This window comes from Podarcis cretensis (assembly GCF_951804945.1).
Source record: "Podarcis cretensis genome assembly, chromosome: 5".
Taxonomy (NCBI): domain Eukaryota; kingdom Metazoa; phylum Chordata; class Lepidosauria; order Squamata; family Lacertidae; genus Podarcis; species Podarcis cretensis.
The window spans coordinates 40,326,307-40,347,641 of NC_137174.1; the positions used below are offsets into that span (position 1 = coordinate 40,326,307).

At 42.0% G+C, this 21,335-nt stretch overlaps 1 protein-coding gene across 4 annotated transcripts in view; it reads right to left on the reverse strand.

The window, feature by feature from the left end:
- INPP5A (inositol polyphosphate-5-phosphatase A) overlaps nucleotides 1–21,335 on the reverse strand; it is a 240,041-nt gene that overhangs the window by 188,845 nt on the left and 29,861 nt on the right. For all 4 annotated transcript variants that reach the window (XM_079978457.1, XM_079978459.1, XM_079978458.1 and 1 more), the window contains exon 2: nucleotides 2,154–2,195. In XM_079978457.1, coding sequence (XP_079834583.1) covers nucleotides 2,154–2,195 — 42 coding nt within the window. The remainder of the gene's footprint in view (nucleotides 1–2,153; nucleotides 2,196–21,335) is intronic.

Below are 21,335 nucleotides of genomic sequence, written 5' to 3' on the forward strand. Positions count from 1 at the left end.
CCCTTCAGCCACACATCCTCCTTGCCTTATGTATGCCTAGCCTGCTTATGCCCAGGGCTTCAGCTTCCAACATAGCAGGAATTTTTTTACGTAGAGACACTTTCCAACAAGCGACCCCACTTGCATGCATTGTGAGCTGATGACATCCTTCAGAACCAGGTGCCTCCTCCATACATTTAAATGGGATATAGAGGTAACACCAGACAAGTGAGGTAGGCAGAACCTCTCCCTGCTTACCTCCCCATATTGTTATGCAACCCCCTGCACTTGTCTCTCAGCTGAGCCTCTGGTATCATAGTTCAACTAAGGAGAAAGACAGCTGGGCAGGTCAGTGGACCACCGGAGAGCATCCTTAACAGCAGATCCCTGATGCCTGCTATAGGGCCTTCTTAAACAAAAACAAAAAACTTTCATCCAGATGGCTGCCTCCCTCCCAACCACAATGCCCTGGAAATTCTGGGGAAATTGCTTCTGCTTGGAATTGTTGTCAGAATCAAGGAACAAATGGTGGGGGGTGTCACTACTGTAGCTGGGGGTCCACAAGAAGACACTTTGCTGAGGGCACACCCAGCCCTGCAGTCACCCCTGATTGCTGTCATTATCGGTTTTACTCACCAAACTACTGAACCAGTGCAAGCTCTGACATTTCAGTGGGGCCTGAACCACTCTACAAAGATTTTAGAGATGCTCCGATGATAGGCCTTAAAATCAGGGATGGAGAAATTGTGGCCCTCCTGATGTTGTTAGACAACATCTCCCATCATCTCTGACCACCAACCATGTTGGTTGGGGCAGATGGGAGTTGGAGTCCAGAGGGTCACAAGTTCCCCCATCCCTGCCCTAAATCATCTGCCCCAGTGAATACACATTTGAGACAATGAAAACACTTCAAGCTTGGGTTTCCCATTAGACTTCACATTTGACATTTACTGCTTTGACCGCCCGCTGCCCCCCTCAGCACATCCACTTCTACTCCTCACTTAAAAGTCTTTTCTTCCACAGAGTAAGGGAACTCCTTTAGAAGAGTTCAACCATTCAAGGAAACATGAGGTTATCTACGTGGGTGCTAAACAATATAAACTGATATCCAAGTTCTCCTCCATGCACAAAAATGAATAAAGTCTATAAATAGTTGATTTTCACAGGACCTTAGCTTGAACGAAATCTTATATTATTCCAGAATAATATAAAACTTGATCCTAAAATTTCAGGCCAGTGTATCTATTACCCGAAAAAAAATCAGCTTCTGTGATCCTTAGAGTTTGGGACATTTTCCCCAAGTCAAGGATGGGGAACCTCCAGATGCTGGTTGGACTACAACTCCCATCATCCCTTATCATTGGCCATGCTGTCTCAGACTAATGGGAGTCCGAGACCAACAACATGTGGATGGCTACAGCATTCCCATCCCTCTTCTAAACATTTATATGTTGAAGTCTTATCTAGTAACACATAAAAGAAACAAAATCACTCTCTTTAAGTCGGGCCATGGCTATACAGTACCACTGAAACAAATCCTTCATTTTTCTTTTAAACACTGGCTGACCTTTACTCGCAACTTGCAAGTGACTGCCCTATCTATTGATTTTTATTAATACTACGTTCCAGGCAAGCATGTTTATGATAGCAGCCTTACTCATGATTTCCGGTAAGAGTTTAAACAGAGCCAAATACATATTAGAATTTATTTATTTTTTGGGAGGAAAAAAAAAACTATCACAAAATGGACAGTCTCTCAAATATTTTATATGGTGTCTTGAACAATGCTATACAATGCATTTCAGTGTAAATTTGACAAATGTTTATGTTTTGGGGTCCAAGAAAGGAAATATTTATATGGCTTTAATTAGTGACAGTTGAAAATTGTTGTTTTGTTCAGGACGTTTGTTTATAATGGCAGTTTGCAGAGAAATGTTTTATCTTCCTCTTCTAAGGCTGTGTATACAAGAGTCAAAACCTACAGTTGAGTATTAGCCTACTGTCCCTTGTACACTTAAAAAAAATAGAAGTTATTCCAGTCCTGCTGTTCTTTTGTTTTTAATTTTCACAGATTCTTTAGGTTTCAGGTTTTTGATGTTTAGATTAGCCCACTGATAAAGACGCTGACAGTCTGTTTGACTTTATGCCATGAAAGAAAATAGTTCTCACTGTACCTGATAAAATTCCCGAAGCCAATTCTTCTGTAAATTTTCTGGCTGGAAAATAAACAAATAAAACAAAATTAATATATGACTTCTGTAATACAGACAATGCAAAATGACTAAGCGAAAGATACAAGCACTGATTTTAGCATGTGCACACTTAAAAGGAGTATTTCAATTACACACAAATAAGACTTTTGATTTTTGTGTTGTTGGAAGTTGATATTGCTTCTCTCAGGCACACAACCAATAAAACTTTTCACCAAAGGAACTTTGACATAGTGGGTTTCATTCAATGCTCTCTTCAGAGCAGACCCATTGAAATGAACAAGCATGACTAATCTAGGACCATTAATTTTAGTAAGTAATTAGTAATTTTAGTAACACTGGATACAACTCACTATATTTAATTAATTTATAGCATTTGTGTCCTGCTCCTCAGCCAAAAAAGGCTATCACAGCGGCTTACATAAATTCAAAACAAGACATTCCCTATCTGCAGGCTTACAAGCTTTGTTTTATAAAAAAAATAAAAAATACAAGGGGAAAAAGGAAAATCAAAACTCAGGCACCAATTTCTAGACCACTGCTCCTGTATTGACCAGCTGACACAGTTCTGAGGCAGGAAGGTAGCTGATGAAGCTGAGACTCCAACAAAGGCGATGGAGTGAGCTCTGCTTCCTCTCTCCTGTTGATGCAGTTTGATGGAATGGCAGCCCACAGGTGACATTTAAGGAAGGAGGCGGCCTGATGGAGCTGGCCTGTCCCAGCAGAGTCAATGGACCATTATGGTTGTGAATCTTGGAAGACCTGCTCCCCGCCTTAAGGCCTTCTTCCACCTGGCTGGGGTGGGTGGGGCCCTGGCTGAATCCAGCTACAAAGTCTGATACACTTGGGCTGGGGTATTGTTTGGTGAGGTTTGTTTTGGGTGGGGTGGCGGTGGTTGCTGTTATTGATATCAAATTTTTGGTATCTTTATTTTGTATATTTATTATGATTCGTTCATAATAACTGAGAATTGATATTCTCATAGCACCACTCGCCAGCCTATACAGCAGACGTTTTTTCTGGAACCAAAACTCAGATACAACGGTACCTCAGTTTTCGAACATAATCCTTTCTGGAAGACTGTTCAAGTTCTGAAACGTTCGAAAACCGAAAACTCAATAGCTGACAGCTAGGCCACAGGACCTTGCATTCAGCGGAAGTCACGTGGCATGTTCAACTTCCAAGGCTTCAAAAACCAAAGCATAGGTTTACGGCATTCGAAAACCGAAATGTTCGTCAACAGAGATGTTCGAATACTGAGGTACTACTGTACATAGAAAGTTGAACTGGAAGCAGATATTACAAAAAAAAGAAAAACATGGGGCTGCTGCTGGAGACACTTGCCACTCTTGAAATGCAGGGGAATAATGAAACGAATGTGTGTGTGTTTTAACTGCACCCACCCTGCCAGACCTGGAAATAGCAGGCAGAGCTGTTGATAAGTTGCTGGAGTCATAGCACCCCAGCAGGCTCACCACTGGTAACTGCTCTGGGCACTCAAGGGAGCAGGTCTTCCAGGACTGACAGGCCAAGATACTGCAATGGTGTCCACCGATAGTATCACTTGTACAGCCCAGTGCACAAATTAGACTGTCTAAAAGCATTGTGAGCTGCTTGCTGGAAGCAGGGGAGGCAGGAACGTGACGATCTAATAAAAATTATGGGAGAAGGGGAATGGAATGAAATACACAGGAAGATATCAGGGCTAAATGGCTGGCACCTAAACTAGAAACACTCCACACTGCAACACTTCGTTGCAGGTCCCACTTGTTAACTTCTAATAGACATATTTTACCGAAAACAGTGATTTATAGGTTGTCACAAAAAGAGAAAGGAAAATATTTTTATGGTTCTCGGGTAATGACGTCAAAGCTTTATGTTTTCTGTGTGACTAATTATCGGTTTTAAACTGTCAAGAGCTACAATTCCGAAAAGCAAAATGAAGAAAATGTTTTGGCGCCTCTTTCAGTTTGGAAAACAAATACGAGAAGAGAGTCAGATCAGCTCAGGGCATTTTCAAACGTCACAAGCCTTCCACGCCACCATGTTATATTCACTGCAAGCCTTTTAAACAATTAATATGGCAGACTGAGTTTGTTACACAAACGGGAAGTTGGCTCTCAGTGGCTGGAATGCAGATTCACAAGCCTCTGGTGTACAACCACCTCCAAACGGAAACAGCTCCTAGCCAACTCAATCCTTGCAAAAACTGCAAAACCAACACCAGAAAAAAAGCCACAAAATAAATTTATGTCCAAGGCAGTCAGTCAACGGTGTTATGAAAAGGGATCGCTGCACTATAAAATACTTTATGGCAGCTGTTTTATAGATGCCAAATAATTCCAGCATTACACAAGGAGAGGACAGAGGTATGGGAAAGGCAACCCAGCCATAGAGCTGGTAACTTATTTTTATTCCTGCTCAGCGGCTGCACGGCATTCTGGAAAATTACAGAGAAAATTCATGGACCTATAATCACAAATGCCAACTATCATTTGACATGCTTTTAAAGCCTGTCAGTATAGCATTATATATATATATAAAGGCAGTTAAGACTGTTCTTACTCATAAGAGCATAAAGAGAGCTCTGCTGGAACAGCTGACGGAAGGCCATCGAGAAAGTAACAAATCTATTTCCAAAGCCATTTGGGTATTCTGGCAAATGTGAGGGCCTTTCCAGCGGTGACGCCCCAGTTGTGGAATGCCCTCCTTTCCTGTCATTATCTTTGTGGTGCCAGGTGAAAGCCTTATTTTCCTAGGCACTGTATATTTATCTTTTAGTGCTTTTTCATGCATGTTTTCAATGGTGTGATGCTTCTGGTTTATACTCTTCCATTTCCATTGTGATTACCAAGTCACAAATTACCATTTGCAAAATTGTATTGTTCAAAGCAGTGTCGCTGACTGGTGTGCGAAATCAGCCATGGCTACTCCATCTTCCTAGCCCTCTTTTATACAGCGGCGGCAAAGTTCCAGTTGCCACGGCCATGCTCTCTGCATTTGGGTTTCGGCAGAAAGGGACTGCCTACCCAACCAGTCAACGTAGCCAAGAGAGTTTAGACACAGCCATTTTTCTCTGCACCAGGCACAGTCACAGGCAGATGAGCAAGTGGCCTTGATGCGCACTTCTTTGCTGCCATGACTGCCACTAGGTAAGCTCCATGATGAACCCTCACCAGTGTTCAATTGCATTCGACTGCAGTTTCCCTCCACTCGCATTCGAACCGTCTCTCAGCTCGTTTCCTAGCTCTAAGTTCTGGGTCATACCAAGGAACCACAAAGCAGGAGAAGGCATATTAAATTATCTATGGCCTTTCAAACTGTGTGTGTTGGGAGGGTATTGCTTTAGTTTGTTACTGCATTGTGTCAGGGTGGATTTGATTTAAATCAAACAATTTAAATCACAATTTAAATCACTAGTCAGTAAGACTTGATTTAAATCTTTTTTTTTTTTTTGTACAGAAAGATTCATTCTTGCTGGTATCATCTTAATACTGTATTTACAACCAGATAAAGGTTTCATTTTTGGAATAATAAATGTTCAGAGTAGTTTTTACTGATTTGGTCATACTGTTAGAAATACATAGACAGATAATTATGAAATTATTGTGAGGTTTAATAATTATTTAACTAATACAGTAACATTTTTAGCATATGTATTCATGTTTGTTAACTGATGTGGTTAAACGATTAAAAAATAAATACTTAGACTGAGTTTTAGCACACATGAAAAACTGAAAACAAATCCTTATTTCCTGATGAATAGCCTTTGGACTATAATTTAAATAGAAAACTATCTTTAGAAATACTTTTCTTCCAAAAGCATTTTATTTAAAAAAACCGATATAATATTTTTTAAAATACGATTTTTTTAAAAAATCATTGATTTTTATCCACCCTGCAATGTGTATTTTTGTGCTTTTATATTGGAAGCCGTTGTGTGATCCTCAGATGAAGGGCAGTATAGAAACATAATAAAATTAATATTTGCCATACCTTTATGGACCTACCTACATGTCCTTGTTCATGCCCAAGTGAATACACGAAGGCTACGTTTGCTTGTAACACCAAACTGTAGCTTAATTGATTGTGTGTACAAGCCTGAGGCATTCATTCCTTCCCTCCCTGCCTCCAGGATGACCACAAAGAGGAGATCAGAAGCTTTCACTTCTGTTTTCAACTTAACCACATTTTAGTGTTGCTTCTGAACTTGAAACTATGATTATTAACATTAACCAGTTCACTGAAAACAAGCCAGGATCTTGAACCAAGGTTCGACCTTTCGGCAAACCATAGTTATTACTAACTGCAGCTTGTCTGGGTTCAAACATGATGAGAACTATGGTTAGTTGAAAATGAGAGGGTTTTCGCCCAGCTGGAATATACTCTTGAACTTTGATCGTGCTTCTTGCTTTCCTGGGTGGAGAATGCTGGGGGTAGGTTACAGCTAGTTTACTGTGCAGAGGGAAAATTAACACTTTCGCTTGCAGTCCAGCCTTCATTATTAACGTGGCCTCCAGAATGTTGCCCATAATGGAATGCAGCCATCAGTCTGAAAAGGTTCCCCTTTCCAGGTAGACCGAGCCTAAGAATTCCAGAGCAAAAGGGCACTTCACCATCCTATCAGCTTTACTGCTGCCATTAAGTTATGTGGTTGTGCAACAGAATACAGTGGTATCTTGGTTCTCAAATGCCAAAAACACAGAAGTGTTTTGGTTTTTGAACGTTTTTCGGAAGCTGAATGCCCGATGCGGTTGCTGGCTATTGTTTCCGGGGCACCTGTACCAATCAGAAGCTGCGCCTTGGTTTTTGAACATTTCGGAAGTCAAACAGACTTCTGGAACAGATTAAGTTTGGCGCTTTTGTTTTTGCTATTTACCGGTATTTTGCGTTTTTGTTTTTTAGGCTTTTTCGGTTAATTTGTTTTTGTGACTGTGTGGAACTCAGTTCAGCTACTGATTGATTGATTGATTGATTGATTGATTGTGTGACTGCAGAAATGGATAAAAGCCCCCCATCCAAACAACGACTATTATCAGTGCAGGTAAGTTTTTTTTTTTTAATTTTTCTCAACTATAATACTGTCTTATTTATTTTATAGTACAGTACATTGAATATTGCTTTCGTTTTATGGATCAGTGGTCTCACTAGATAGTAAAATTCATGTTAAGTTGCTGTTTTAGGGGTACTTTTTAAAAGTCTGGAACGAATTAATCCATTTTGCATTACTTTCTATGGGAAAGCATGCCTTGGTTTTGGAATGCTTTGGTTTTGGAACCGACTTCCGGAACAGATTGAGAACCAAGATACCACTGTATGGAGTTGAAGCTCATGAGCTCTGCTACGAGGTCTTGCCCTTTTAAGTAAGGCACAAACAGGGCAACTGCAAAGCACAGTCTTGGACGTCACTCCATGGGTCTTCTATAAACTAATTTGTATTAGAAGGCAGCAGAGATTATGTCAAAACACAAAGGAAGCCGTGAGTGGAAACAGGAACAACCTCTGAATGCTGGATACAAAACTAATCACTAAATGTGACAGATATTGTGAAACATTCTGCAAGGCTTACTGTATTTGGGCACATATGAGTGAATCAAAGTTTTGGCTATTAGGCAACACACATTCCTCTGGTGCTTAAAAGAATACACAAAACGACGTTACAATTTTTCCTCTCGATCCTGTCTTCAATCAAATAAATGCATGCCACCCTTTAGAGACTTTTATATAGCATTTATATAGCAATTCTGAGTAGAATATATTTGAACTTGTTCGTCTTCAGAGCCACTATGTGAAACAGAATAGTGCATTCAATTTTGAAGATGGAAATGGAGGCCATTAAGTAGTTAACTGTCCTAGCAGAATCCAACTCCATGATGGAAGATAAAGTGGTTGAAGTGTGCAAATTCAAAAACCCTCCAAAATCTCTGTCCACTGGGACATTCTGACAAGTGATGAGATTTGAACAGATCACAGCTAGTGGTATTTGAATAAAATAAGAGTTTAGTTCCCATTTTAAAATATTTAGAAACTTCTTCCCACATATAAACTATCAGTTATTTTCTGTCGATATAAAATATAATAAAAGTGAATAAATAAATCACTTGCTGCCTTCACTGAATTTGTTCACCAGATGGCAGCAGGAAGACGATATTGTGGAACAAACAACGGCTTCAATGTCAGATCTACATAGAAAATGAACTTGCTGGGTTCTGTTCTAAAAGGCTTCCCGATAGTTTTTGAAACAACACACTGTGTCAAAGGTCACTTCATCTCTGCAAAGAGATCCTGGTTGAACTTCCTGGAAAACCAAGGTGGTATTTCCATTGGTCAGCCAGTCCCTGACATCAGAGAGGTAGTTGTCTGTATTCTTTAGAAATCCATCATACTCAAGGAAAACCATTTAGTTATTCCGTCAACAAACGAAGACTTAGTTTACAGAACATATAATGGGGCCTTCTTGACAGCAGAGCCCATGTTATGGAACAATTCCTCGTCCCCACCCAAGGCCAGGCTGGTACCAACACTGTTTCCAGTTTACACCACCAGATTAAAAATATATATATTTTCTGCCAGGCGCTTCGGAATTAAGAGTGGGCCTGCTTTCTTGAGTACTGTGTATTGGATATGAATTTTACACTATGTACAACAGATTTTATAAACATTTCATTGCCAATTTTATATATGTAGCCAACCCTCTGGTAATTTTTAATGACCAATGGAGGAATATTGAATAAAAATAAATAAATAATCAAATTTCACTTAAAGCAAATGTATAGGAGTATTTCTCTGTGGGCATGGTGAAAATAACACCCTGCAATGGATGCTAGTTCCTCCCAACTGCCAAATAAGGCAGCTGAGACAAGCACACATGAGGAATTTCACCAGGAAAAAAAGTCACCCTCTCCTATTTCAGATCCTTATTTGACTTCTTACATATACACACCCTTCTGAGCCAATGGGAGAGAGCTTTCTGTCTTTTTCTCGTGGTTTGAATGTATTGGATTTGGAAGAATTCTGAATCTTGAGGTGCCTCAGGGGGAACTTTGGATGACAAAAGTAAAGCAAGATCAACTCCATGTGGGGAGCCCAAAGTGCTTCTGTTGGTATTTTTAGTGTTTGGTTGTAAATAGTTTAAAAGAATAAAATGAGAATTCCCTGGATGCCTAGATCAAGGTATGAGGCAAGTATTTTTTGGTGAGAAAAAGCCCCAGCAAAAATTTGAAATCACAAAAAATCCAGCAAAGTAAAGCATGGAAATATAGGCTGTTAGACTTTTTAAAATGTCTTCCAAAGGCTGTTATACCTTTTAAGTCCCCCCCTCCCCCAAGTTCCCCCTACTTCCCTTAGCAAGAAAAAGAAACCATGCATTTGGGAAGTTAAAAATGATTTACTTACAAACTCTTCAAAGGTGAGATTCATGTGCTTTTCCATACAGCAGCAAGAAAGGAGAGGCTGTGCAACTTAATTTCAAAGTTCCTAAATTATTTGTATAAAAGCACAAAGATGGCTTGCTAAAGACACACAGTCCGGGCTTGTAGCAACCAGCCTAAATATCCTTCTTGGTCTGTTACATCGTGGAAAACAAAAAGAACAAAGGCTTTTGGCAGGACTGCTTACTCTATGGTCCTCTATGAATTAACTAGAACTAAGCACATTGCTGATATGAAGCTGGTATTTACTCCACAACTTCATAATGTCTAAGTGACCCAGATGCTTAAAAAAATGCTGCAGGCAGCACCTGCCAAAAACACCTGCTTTTAGCATCTCCTAAAAGTGAAATTAGTGGAAAATGGTACGGTGGGTCAGCAGTACTCATCAGACCTCCAAGACAGCAGTCACTGATTAATACTAGCAAGGAGAGGAGGAAAAGTGAGGTTGGGGCAGCACAAATGCATCAGCAGGGCCAATAACTGCTTCTGTTGGTGCATTTATACTGTGTCAACTCCCCAATGCCTCACTCCTCCCCTTCCCAGGAAGCAGCAGCAACTCAACTGTCAGGAGGTCAGGTGTGTGCTAGGGCTGTGCAATAAATCGCCATACCATTGAATAGAGGTACTGAAATAACATTGTGATAAGTGTTTCAACAGGGCAATATATCAGTAAACAACTGCTGGTGAAAAAAATAGGGAGAACCATTTTTATTTTCTGGTGGTGTTTATGTTGTTGGTTGCCCTTAAATAGCTTTCCTCCATCTTAAAAAGGAAGGGTTGTTTTGCTTGCTTGCCCTCCCTCCCTTTGATAAAAAGGGAGAGATTGGTGGGATGAGGGCTTGGGGGGGGGCGTTCTGTGGGGAGGGGTAGAGGGGAGAAGATATAGCTGACTGCCTTATGCTGAAATGGGACGTTGGGTACTATGTGAGAATGATGGGGAGGGTGTTTTTCAGTAAGCAGTGCAAGCAAATGCATGTCTACTCATGAGCATGCCCTACTGAATTCAATGAGGCTTACTCCCAGGAAAAGAGATGCAAGTTTAGGTGAACTCAGTGGGGCTTATGAATGCATAGATTCCACTTAGACCTCTGAGTGGGGAAGCAGATGCAATATGACTAGCAAATCAATTAAACTACTCTTAAATGAGTTGAAAATGTATTAAATATATTATATGGAAGTTTATTTAATATTTTTTATTAGATCTCCTACTTCTTTACATTTTAAAGCCGTTGACTGCCGCAGGGAGCCTCGTCAAGGCCCTCGGCTGCTGTGGGAAAGCACGGCACACCCTCCACCGCTGCAGGGAGGTATGGCGGGATCCTCTGCCACCACAGGGAGGTGCAGCAAAGTCCTCTGCTGCTGCGAAGTACAGCACACCCTCCACCATTGCGGGGAGGTATGGCATTACAAGGGCTCCATGATCACTGCAGATGGTGACAGCAGCCACGAAATTAAAAGACGCCTGCTTCTTGGGAGAAGGGCAATGACAGGCCTAGACAGCATCTTGAGAAGTAGAGACATCACCTTGCCAACAAAGGTCCGTATAGTTAAAGCTATGGTTTTCCCCGTAGTGATGTATGGAACTGAGAGCTGGACCATAAAGAAGGCTGATCGCCGAAGAATTGATGCTTTTGAATTATGGTGCTGGAGGAGACTCTTGAGAGTCCCATGGACTGCAAGAAGATCAAACCTCTCCATTCTGAAGGAAATCAGCCCTGAGTGCTCACTGGAAGGACAGATTGTGAAGCTGAGGCTCCAGTACTTTGGCCACCTCATGAGAAGAGAAGACTCCCTGGAGAAGACCCTGATGCTGGGAAAGATGGAGGGCACAAGGAGAAGGGGACGACAGAGGACGAGATGGTTGGACAGTGTTTTCGAGGTTACCAGCATGAGTCTGACCAAGCTGCGGGGGGCAGTGGAGGACAGGAGTGCCTGGCGTTCTCTGGTCCATGGGGTCACGAAGAGTCGGACACGACTAAATGACTAAACAACAACAACAACAAATGGCATTACAAAGGTCCTTTTGGATCCAGAAGAGGGCGGAACAGGGGTGGGGGCATAACAGTTTTATGTGTGTTTCGCTGACTTGTGCGGTGGCCAGGAAAGGAACCCTCGCACAAAATGGCCACAACCTGTACTGTATTGCAGTTCAAGGACACATTCCTGCCAAATAAAAGGGGGCACAGAGAAGGACTAGTGAGGGGTACGGCCTGAGAAGAAACATTGCCAAGTGATGATCCTGAGGGCCTGATAGGGAGGGCCTGGTGGGCCACATTTGTTGCGCATACACCCAAGCTACTTCTGTCTTACACAGTCAACAGAAATATTTTGGTTCTTTTATTTGCTTTTTTCTACACAGTACTACACATATCTTGAACAGCCAGTTGCTCCCCCACTCCATTGTCCCTGCTAGCTTCTTTTTTAGAACTGCAAAAGTATGTAGAATCTCTCTTAAAATAACAGGATATGTGCACAGTTCACCACCTCTCATTTCAACTAAACACTATTTCGACCTTTTCCTGAAATTCTGAGTCCTACCAATGCTAGCTCATTTTATGCAAGTGTGTGTGTGTGTTTAAATTTGGAGTGCTTATAATATTGGTCAGGAACATAAAGCAATAGGTCTGCAAGCACATGGATACCACATGAGCTGCCAAGTACTGAAACAAAGATTGCTTCACAACACACAGCTAATTTCTTAACTTCTCAACACTCACATGCCCGGCAAAACTATATATTTTTAGACAAAGCTGAAATAATACCAGCAACTAGAATACAGAAGCGAAGAGGGGGTAAAGTTTACTGACCCCTTTTGAAGTTTCCCTAAAATTGCTTTATGAAGAAAGTTGCATACAAATACAAGGCATGTTTGTAATATTAACAAAACGAACGGTAACCCTTTGAACAATGCACACTTGAGGCTGTGTATGTAAACACTCCTGTTCGTGGTTAAAATAACATTTTCTTGAGACAGGGATGTGAACTGTGTGGCTCCAGATGTTTGACTACAACTTCAATCATCCCTGACTGTCAGGAGTGAGCAAGAAGTAAATCACACTGTGCAAATTGGAGTTAACTCTTTATTACTAATAACAAGATTGGTATGGACTTGCCAGAGTGTCAGGCCTAATGAGCACAGCAACCCACCTTTAAGTATCCTAAGTCACCATTAGCTTTTACAAAGGGCTGCGTTTTACTGAATTTTAAATGAGTCTATGTTAGATCAGACAGGACTTTCCCTGACAATGGAGTGAACAAAATAGGCTGTACCTGGGAGTTGTCTTGCATATTGACAGGAACCCTCATACTCTCTCCAGGAGCACCTTTTAAATTAAAAAAGGAGAGCTAATATATAGCAATTGGAGGCTTTGATATCAGATTTTTGCTTTCTGATTTAAAGTAAATGGGCAGTGAAATAGAACTGGTTGGGAAATCATGCAATACATAAGTACTAGAAAGATCAAGACTTGAGAGTACTTTGGCTGGCTATTTCATGCCAGAAACCTTAAAAGGATTGATAACCTGACAAAGCGAATCATTAAAATTGCAAGGTTTAAATGGCAATACCGCCCGCTTAGTATTTCACATTCTTGCTCACATGTAATATAATAGCGTTGGGAAGAACCCAAAGGAATATTCAGTTCAATTGCCTGCCCACAGACAAGACCAAGTACAATATATATCCTCCTATTTAAGGATAGACAGATGCAGAAAGGATACAAATTCCTTTTGAAAATTTCTTTTACAGAAAACTTATCCGGAGAACAAATTTAACAAGACTCCAACCAAAGTTCACTGAAGAACAATACATGCCAAAATATATCTTCCATAGCTCCCACTCAAAACATCTTAATGAAAAGTTACCAAATCTAGTTCCAAAACATCTTCCCCAACCAGTGATTCCCTTTCATTCTGCTCAAGTTTCAACACTGAGAGAATTAGGCTACATTCCTATACCCATTTGCCTGAGGTTAAACCCCATTGAATTCAATGGGACTTCTGAGTAGACATGTGTAGGATGGTGCAGTATATTACTTGATTGTTCTGTTTCTCAGTTTTGAAGGTCTGTAAGATATTAGCCTTTCAATGTGGTAAAACTGGCAGGTCCAGTACATCTCCTATTTCTGCCATCTTTAAAATGTAAGTCCTTAGCAATCTGTTGCTACTATGCTTTGCTGTCTTAAAAAAAGATTGTGCACATTTAATACCGGATGAAGAAATCTGAAAATTTTAACACCTAGAGATATAGCACTACCATCTGGATATCTTTAAAATTATGCTTATAAGAGGCTAATGGTTCAGAGTTTGATCCTAGCATTTAGAAATGTTAAATACACCTCCAGTATGCACAATTAAATTGTCAAAATAGAAGAAATAGAGCATTCAAGTTCCTAGGTTAGGCCCTGATTTATGGAACAAAGTTTCACAGCAGAAAGACAAATAGAAAGATTAAATATTGCAGGGCTTTAAAAAAACAAAACAAACCAAACCAAACAAAAAACACCCCACCTTTCCCTCTATAATTTATATCGATCCTTTACCTAGTGCACTCAAGGCAGTACACAGAAATGGCGATAAAATACCATCACACCCCCAAGAACAATGGATTAAATTCTTACCGAGGAAAACATTACAAAAACCAATATGGTGTGCTGAAACAACAGAGGCATGAACAGGCCAAGACAGATCTTTCCCAGGAGGCTGGACACCACAGTCACAGCAGAGTTCTCTATTAGGATCCTATTTACTAACCACAAACTCATTCTACAAAAGTAGATCCTTATGTAGCCAAAACAACCTCATCCATGACTCAAAGTTGGACTGATGGTTACAGGTTGTGGCTAAGAATGAAAGACCTTAACCATGGGTCCTGGGTTCAGACTCAGCTATGAACCATGAGGGAAACATTGAAACTTGGACTGGTTGCGCATGAAGACCCCCAAGACCTCCCAAAGAAAGACACAGTTGACACCAATATTAGCTTAAGGTTATTGGCATAATTTTGGCCACAACTTTATTGATTACAGAATGTGAGTGGTTTGGCTAGGCATTGGTTCAACTAGCTGCACCTACACCTCCAGCAGGGCAGACCTGACAACTGGACACCGGCAGAAGTCAGTAAGGGTAAACATACTGCAGGAGCATTGGTCCTACCACAGATGCAACCTCACCCCAAAATGCTCCCAGGTGCTCTGGTGTGGCCCTAACCCCTGGAAGGGGATTGGACAAAAGCATGGCGAGCACCTGAATTCCTTTAACAGAATACCCTATCGCACAGTGGGAAGGGCAGGTGTGACAACCTCCCCTCACCACACCTTGAACCAATGCCTAACCGCTAAACCTTACAAAGTTGTGATGATTTGCTACGAGGCAGGCGAAACCCAAGTGGCACCAGCCAATCAGCCAAATGGGAAAATTCCTACCGGGCCCCTGTCCCAAAAGCGTACGACCCACAACGGCATAGCAAGGTCATAAAGGTAAAGGTAAAGGTACCCCTGCCCATACGGGCCAGTCTTGACAGACTCTGGGGTTGTGCGCCCATCTCACTTAAGAGGCCAGGGGCCAGCGCTGTCCGGAGACACTTCCGGGTCACGTGGCCAGCGTGACATCGCTGCTCTGGCCAGAGCCAGAGCCAGAGCCGCACACGGAAACGCCGTTTACCTTCCCGCTGGTAAGCGGTCCCTATTTATCTACTTGCACCCAAGGTCATAATGAACCCTAAATATAGGGAGGGTGGGTGGGTGGGTGATGCGATGCATGAGGCGCTAAAAGGAAGCTCGACGCAACGTGCAGCGGTATAAATAGGTCCCCCAGCTGCCAATTCTCTCAACCCCATTGGCCAGAATTACCCCAGCAACCGAGGGACCCAATAGGGTTGTTGTGGCTATCCAAACGATCCCACCCACACAGACAGTGTCTTCATGGATTTGTAATAAGAAGACGGGGCCTTGCTGGTTAACGTGACCCTAAGAGCAGGGCTTTCTTCAGCTGTAATTGCGGGAACCTCTTAGGTGGGTGCCATTGCCATTCTAAGACGACAAGGAAGGTGTTCATGCCGAGTTCTGGCACCTCTTTTCCTAGCAAAAAAATAGCACTGCCTTAGAGAGAGCAAAGCTGAAGGAACGCCAACGCAGAAAGAAAATTAAAGGGAACAAGAAAAGCCAAGGGCCAAGTTCAAAGATGGAGAAGAAACCACCACAGCCACACCTAACGCACAAACAGCTAAATGGCAGAGATAAGGGAGATAAGCCCAGGGAGAAAAGGTAGGACACACACCTTGAAACAACTAAAGAGCAGGATCCTTGGAGCACTAACATCAACAGAATACTTTTCTTGGGAAATGGCGCAAGTATAAATTGCATCTGTAAAACAGAATGCTGCAATGACCAGCGGGTATGCAAGTTAACTTGGAGGACTGGGCCGAAAACAAAGTCAGCTTATTACATTTTTTAAAGGTCATGTCCCAATTTAACAAGGCGTATAACAGACATGGCCCTCAATCCACAAGCCAGTTAAAAGCCAAAGCATTTGAACTCAAGCCATTTTAATACTCCAGCCAAACACACATTTGCTTGGATGGAAGCCACATTGATTTCAAAACTAATTCACTTCCAAGTGAAGCATGCTTACGGATAGCAGCGTTGAAGCATGATCTCCTTCTCCTCCAACTTGGTGGGCAGGCAAAGAGGAGGAGTCCTCAACATCAGCAGAGGAACCCATAGAAAGCAAATAGATGGTCCAGATTCCCTTGCTACATGCAAATGGCCACTGCATGGTGAAGGTGATGGCATTATTGCGGCTCCTTGGCTACACCAGAGTAGCTTTATGTGGAATCCATTTTGTAAGCAATGGCAGGGGCTCTTCTGCCCTGACTCGGGCATTTGTGTCCATTGTTGGGACCACAGCAAGACCCATGTACCTGCAGCAAGATGGCAATGGTAACTTGCCATCCAAGCCTACATCTGCCCCAACCTTAAACTTTATTACTACTAAGCCATGTTTCTGTCATAACCAAGATTTGAAGCTGATTGACAATCCATGGTTAAGAGGAAGCAACAGCTAGCATGAACATCAGTTTATGACAGCGGTCCAGAAGTCACCCCCAAATGTAAGGAACCGTGGTGCTCCACAGCCATCACTTGGCAGGCCATCACCTACAAAAAGGCGCACCAGAAAATCCCATTAAATGAGAGATACGGGTAGCAATGGTCTTGTTGTCTGGATGACAGCTACAAATCCACTGTGTCGCTGGACCAGAAGAGAAAGGGAGGAATTGCCTGGTTGCCGTGAAAACAGGGGCTGCACTTCCAAGTCCAAAGAAACCTTTGACAGGGGAAAGGGATGTAGACTACATGCACATTTAAGATCAGAGATGAAACAGACTTGGGAGGACTTCCCCCACAAATTGTCCAAGCATGGCAAGCTGTGGTGGTTGAAGAGTGCCAGTTAACCTCCACCTTTTTCCTCCTGATTTCTGTGTTATACCTCTGTAATATTTTTATTTCTTTCAACAATTTATTTAACAGTGTAGGTTGTAAGTGGTGTACAATGAAGAATAAAATCAACTGAGATTAGCCATAAAATCAGAAAAGCTTACTTAACACGTCTGGAGATTTTTTGTTTTAAAAGTCTTCAACAAGGAGGGGGCCTGCCTGATCTCATAGCCAGCTTGGTCCCACAATACTGAATGCACAGCTCCTGGTGGATGTGAGCCAATGAGTATGAGCCATGAGGGACCATGAACAGCAACTCCCTGCAAAACCTCAGCGACTGGGGCAGGGATATCTGGAGTGGCCCTTAAACCAGGCATAGGCAAACTCGGCCCTCCAGATGTTTTGAGACTACAGTTCCCATCATCCCTGACCACTGGTCCTGCTAGTCAGGGATCATGGGAGTTGTAGGCCCAAAACATCTGGAGGGCCGAGTTTGAGGAAGCCTGCCCTTAAGCATCATTAAGATGGTGATAGGCTGGGGAAGAACTGCCAGCACAGAGGAGCAAGTATGAAACCCTGAGGCTTCCCTCCCTCAAAACCGCCATTGCTATGTTTGAATCGGAGCCACTTTATTATGGTACAACTATGAATTGTTAATTTAAACTTAAGCGCTGTAATCAAATTTGCAATGTACTTTATATCAAATAATAGATGGCTTGTTAATGGGCTCCTTTGAGCCGTCTGACATTTTTTTAAAAAAGGGATTCCCTCCCCTAAGCAGCAAACTGCTCTAGAAAGGATCATTCAGCATGAAGTTTTATTGCCCTCATGTGATATACCCACACTAAATGTATTCACTAAACTCATCTCTCCTTCACACTGATCTCTTCTCAAAACATAATTGAGAACAGTCTTTGTGTGATGGAATGGCTGCAGAAAGAGATCAAGCAAGTTAACCATAGTCAATGTTTGTAAAATGTATTTCTATGGTTCAGTAGAACAGCAAAGGCCAGCAGGCTGGTAAATAATTATTTTCCTTCTGCACATGTTACCACAATAAACACCAACCAACAGGACAGGAGATGCATGCGGGCATGAGCTGCGTTAAGCGCACATGTTATTCAGCATTTCCTACAGGGGCTGTCATGCTTGCAGCCATTTTCATAGAATCATAGAATCATAGAATCATAGAATCATAGAATCGTAGAGTTGGAAGAGACCACAAGGGCCATCGAGTCCAACCCCCTGCCAAGCAGGAAACACCATCAGAGCACTCCTGACATATGGTTGTCAAGCCTCTTGAAACACAGAGCCTGATTACCTCCTTCAAGTCATTTTGCATAATATGGCATCCAAACCTAAAGAGCTGACAGGGGTCAGAAAGTAGCTGCAGGACCAGCGGTGGGCCTTCTTAGGAGTTCCACCAAGGGGACTGCAGCCCATGACAGGGCTTTCTCTGTGGCAGCCCCTATCTTGTGTAGCTACCCCTCGCTACATAATTATTGCATAATTATTGCACAGCTTCTCTATGCTGAAGAGACACCTTCGGCGACTGTGGTGAGTCGATTTTTGTGGGATCGACCACTCTTTTCTCTACCTTTGCTATTCTCTTTTTGTTTGGATCTGTTTCACTTGCTTGCTTTGCTCTTAGAATTATAGGATTATACTGTTGCAACCCAAACTGGGAGCTTATGGCGAAAGGTGGCCAAGAAATCCAATCAATCAATCAATCAATCGTTCTAGAAAGCAGGGCATTCAGATCCAGGGACATGTGGCCTGATTTCATATTTTGGTAGATATGGGCATGATACAAAAGTGAAATCCTTTCACATCTTTTCCAGAACTTTACTACAGCTTAAAATACGACACGTACAACCCTAACAAAAAAATTGTAGCAGTAGTACAGAGGAGATAATGAAACTACGGTTAGACTTCTCTGCTTACACAAGGGCGGGGGGGGGGCATCTTTTCTTAATATTGCTCTGAAGTTCAAAGCAACTGTCTGGTTAGAGGGAATATCAGTTTCCCCAGGAAACCCTGCTCAGGCATTTGCTCTTATCCATATGGAAAGATGTTTCCTTCCAATGGAAAAAGACAGCACTGTTTACTTGCATGCAACAGCGAGTGTATTTAAACGCTAAATATAGATTGGCAAGGAAGGAAATATTAGTCAACAAAAGCTAAAAAACAATTATGTACCATGTCAGATGGTGTAAGCTTTGCTGGAAAACGGCAGTGAATATGAAACCCCAAAGGCTCTTGCTGGAATAATGCCAAAGTGAAAGATTTGTACATTCCAGTGGAGAATCAGTATTTTTTTGATATCACAGTATTTTACAGGGAGCATGTGTACTTGCTCTGACATTTGTTTGTTTTTCAGTCTTGGATACTGAAATGTGCTAGCTGTGGAGTTGGCTTAATTTTCTAAAGTAAGAATAGCTCCCCATTCCCTCCAGTCCTAAAGCTATTGCAATGACCACAAATTAGTATAATGTACTCTTTATTTTAAAGAAGCACTTCTTATTTTAAAACGCTTCCATTCAACTCTCCTGTCTCACAAACCAGAGAAGAGAGTTCCAAATAACCTTCGGTTTAGAAGTTTTCATCTAGCAGCCTAATAGGGTTTGCTCCCAATATGTTGATCTCAAACTACACATTACAGAATTATTTTACCGCACTCCCACTTATTACAAACAGAGCCTTTTCATTCACTTACCCTGAGAAGTACACTTTTCTTACAACCAAACATAAAATTAACAGCCCAATCACTGGAGGCACAGTGAATAGCCACCTAATGCAGGCTCTTAAAAAACAGTTTTTGTGTGATCCACTTGTGACTGTTACAGATAGGTAGCCGTGTTGGTCTGCCATAGTCAAAACAAAAAAAATTCCTTCCAGTAGCACCTTAAAGACCAACTAAGTTAGTTCTTGGTATGAGCTTTCGTGTGCATGCACACTTCTTCAGATACACTGAAACAGAAGTTTCCAGACCCTTCTATATAGTGAGAAGGTGGGGAGGGGTATTACTCAGAAGGGTGGTGGGAATGGGTGATTGGCAGATAGCTGTGATGAGCCTGTTGACGACTCTTAACGACTGCAATAGGTCTTACAGGAAAAAGCAAGGGGTGAGAAGGTGAAAAATGGCTTTGTCATGTATAATGAGATAAGAATCCAAGGTCTTTGTTCAGACCAGGACTCTCCATGGTTTTAAGTTTGGTGATCAGTTGCAATTCAGCAGCTTCTCTTCCAGTCTATTTCTGAAATTCCTTTGTAGTAAAACAGCTACTTTGAGATCTTGTATAGAATGTCCTGGGAGATTGAAGTGTTCTCCTACTGGTTTCTCTGTCTTGTGATTCCTGATGTCTGATTTATGTCCGTTTATTCTTTGGCGTAAGGTCTGGCCTGTTTGTCCAATATAGAGAGCTGAAGGACACTGTTGGCATTTGATGGCATACACAATGTTAGACGATGAGCAATTAAATAGTCCCGAGATGGTATGTGTGATGTTGTTGGGGCCAGTAATGGTGTTGTCCGGGTGTATGTGGCAGCAAAGTTGGCATCTGGGTTTATTGCAGGCTCTGGTGCCAGTGTCCGTGTTAGGTCTGGTTGTAGTATTATTGTGGGTTAGGAGTTGTTTAAGATTGGGTGGCTGTCTGTAGGCAATGAAAGGTCTTCCTCCCAGAGCTTGAGAAAGAGAACTGTCATTGTCCAGGAGAGGTTGTAGATCTCTGATGATGCGTTGTACTGTTTTAACTTGGGAGCTGAGGGCCTTCTCGGTGGTGGTGCCCGCCCTGTGGAACGCCCTCCCATCAGATGTCAAGGAAATAAACAACTAACTGACTTTTAGAAGGCAGCCCTGTTTAGGGAAGTTTTTAATGTTTGATGGCTTATTGTGCTTTTAATTCTGTTGGGAGCCGCCCAGAGTGGCTGCGGAAACCCAGCCAGATGGGCGGGGTAATAATAATAGTAATAATAATAATAAACAACAAAAACGGTTGTAAATATTCAAAATAAATCACAGCACAGAAGAGCAACTGAGATCTTCCCTTTAATGCTAGGACCACTAAAATTCCAAGCATTTGATCACCTGGAAACCCAACAGGGGAAATATCCTATGCATTCTTACTCAGAAATAAGTTCCACTATGTTCAATGACACTTACCCAAAGGTAAGACTAAATGTTGGAATCTAGGAAAGCTGAGTTATTTCCAGCCCTACATAACGCAAGCCACCTAGAAGTTTGACCTGGGCTCCTTGAAAACTGAAATGACTTTTCACTCCTG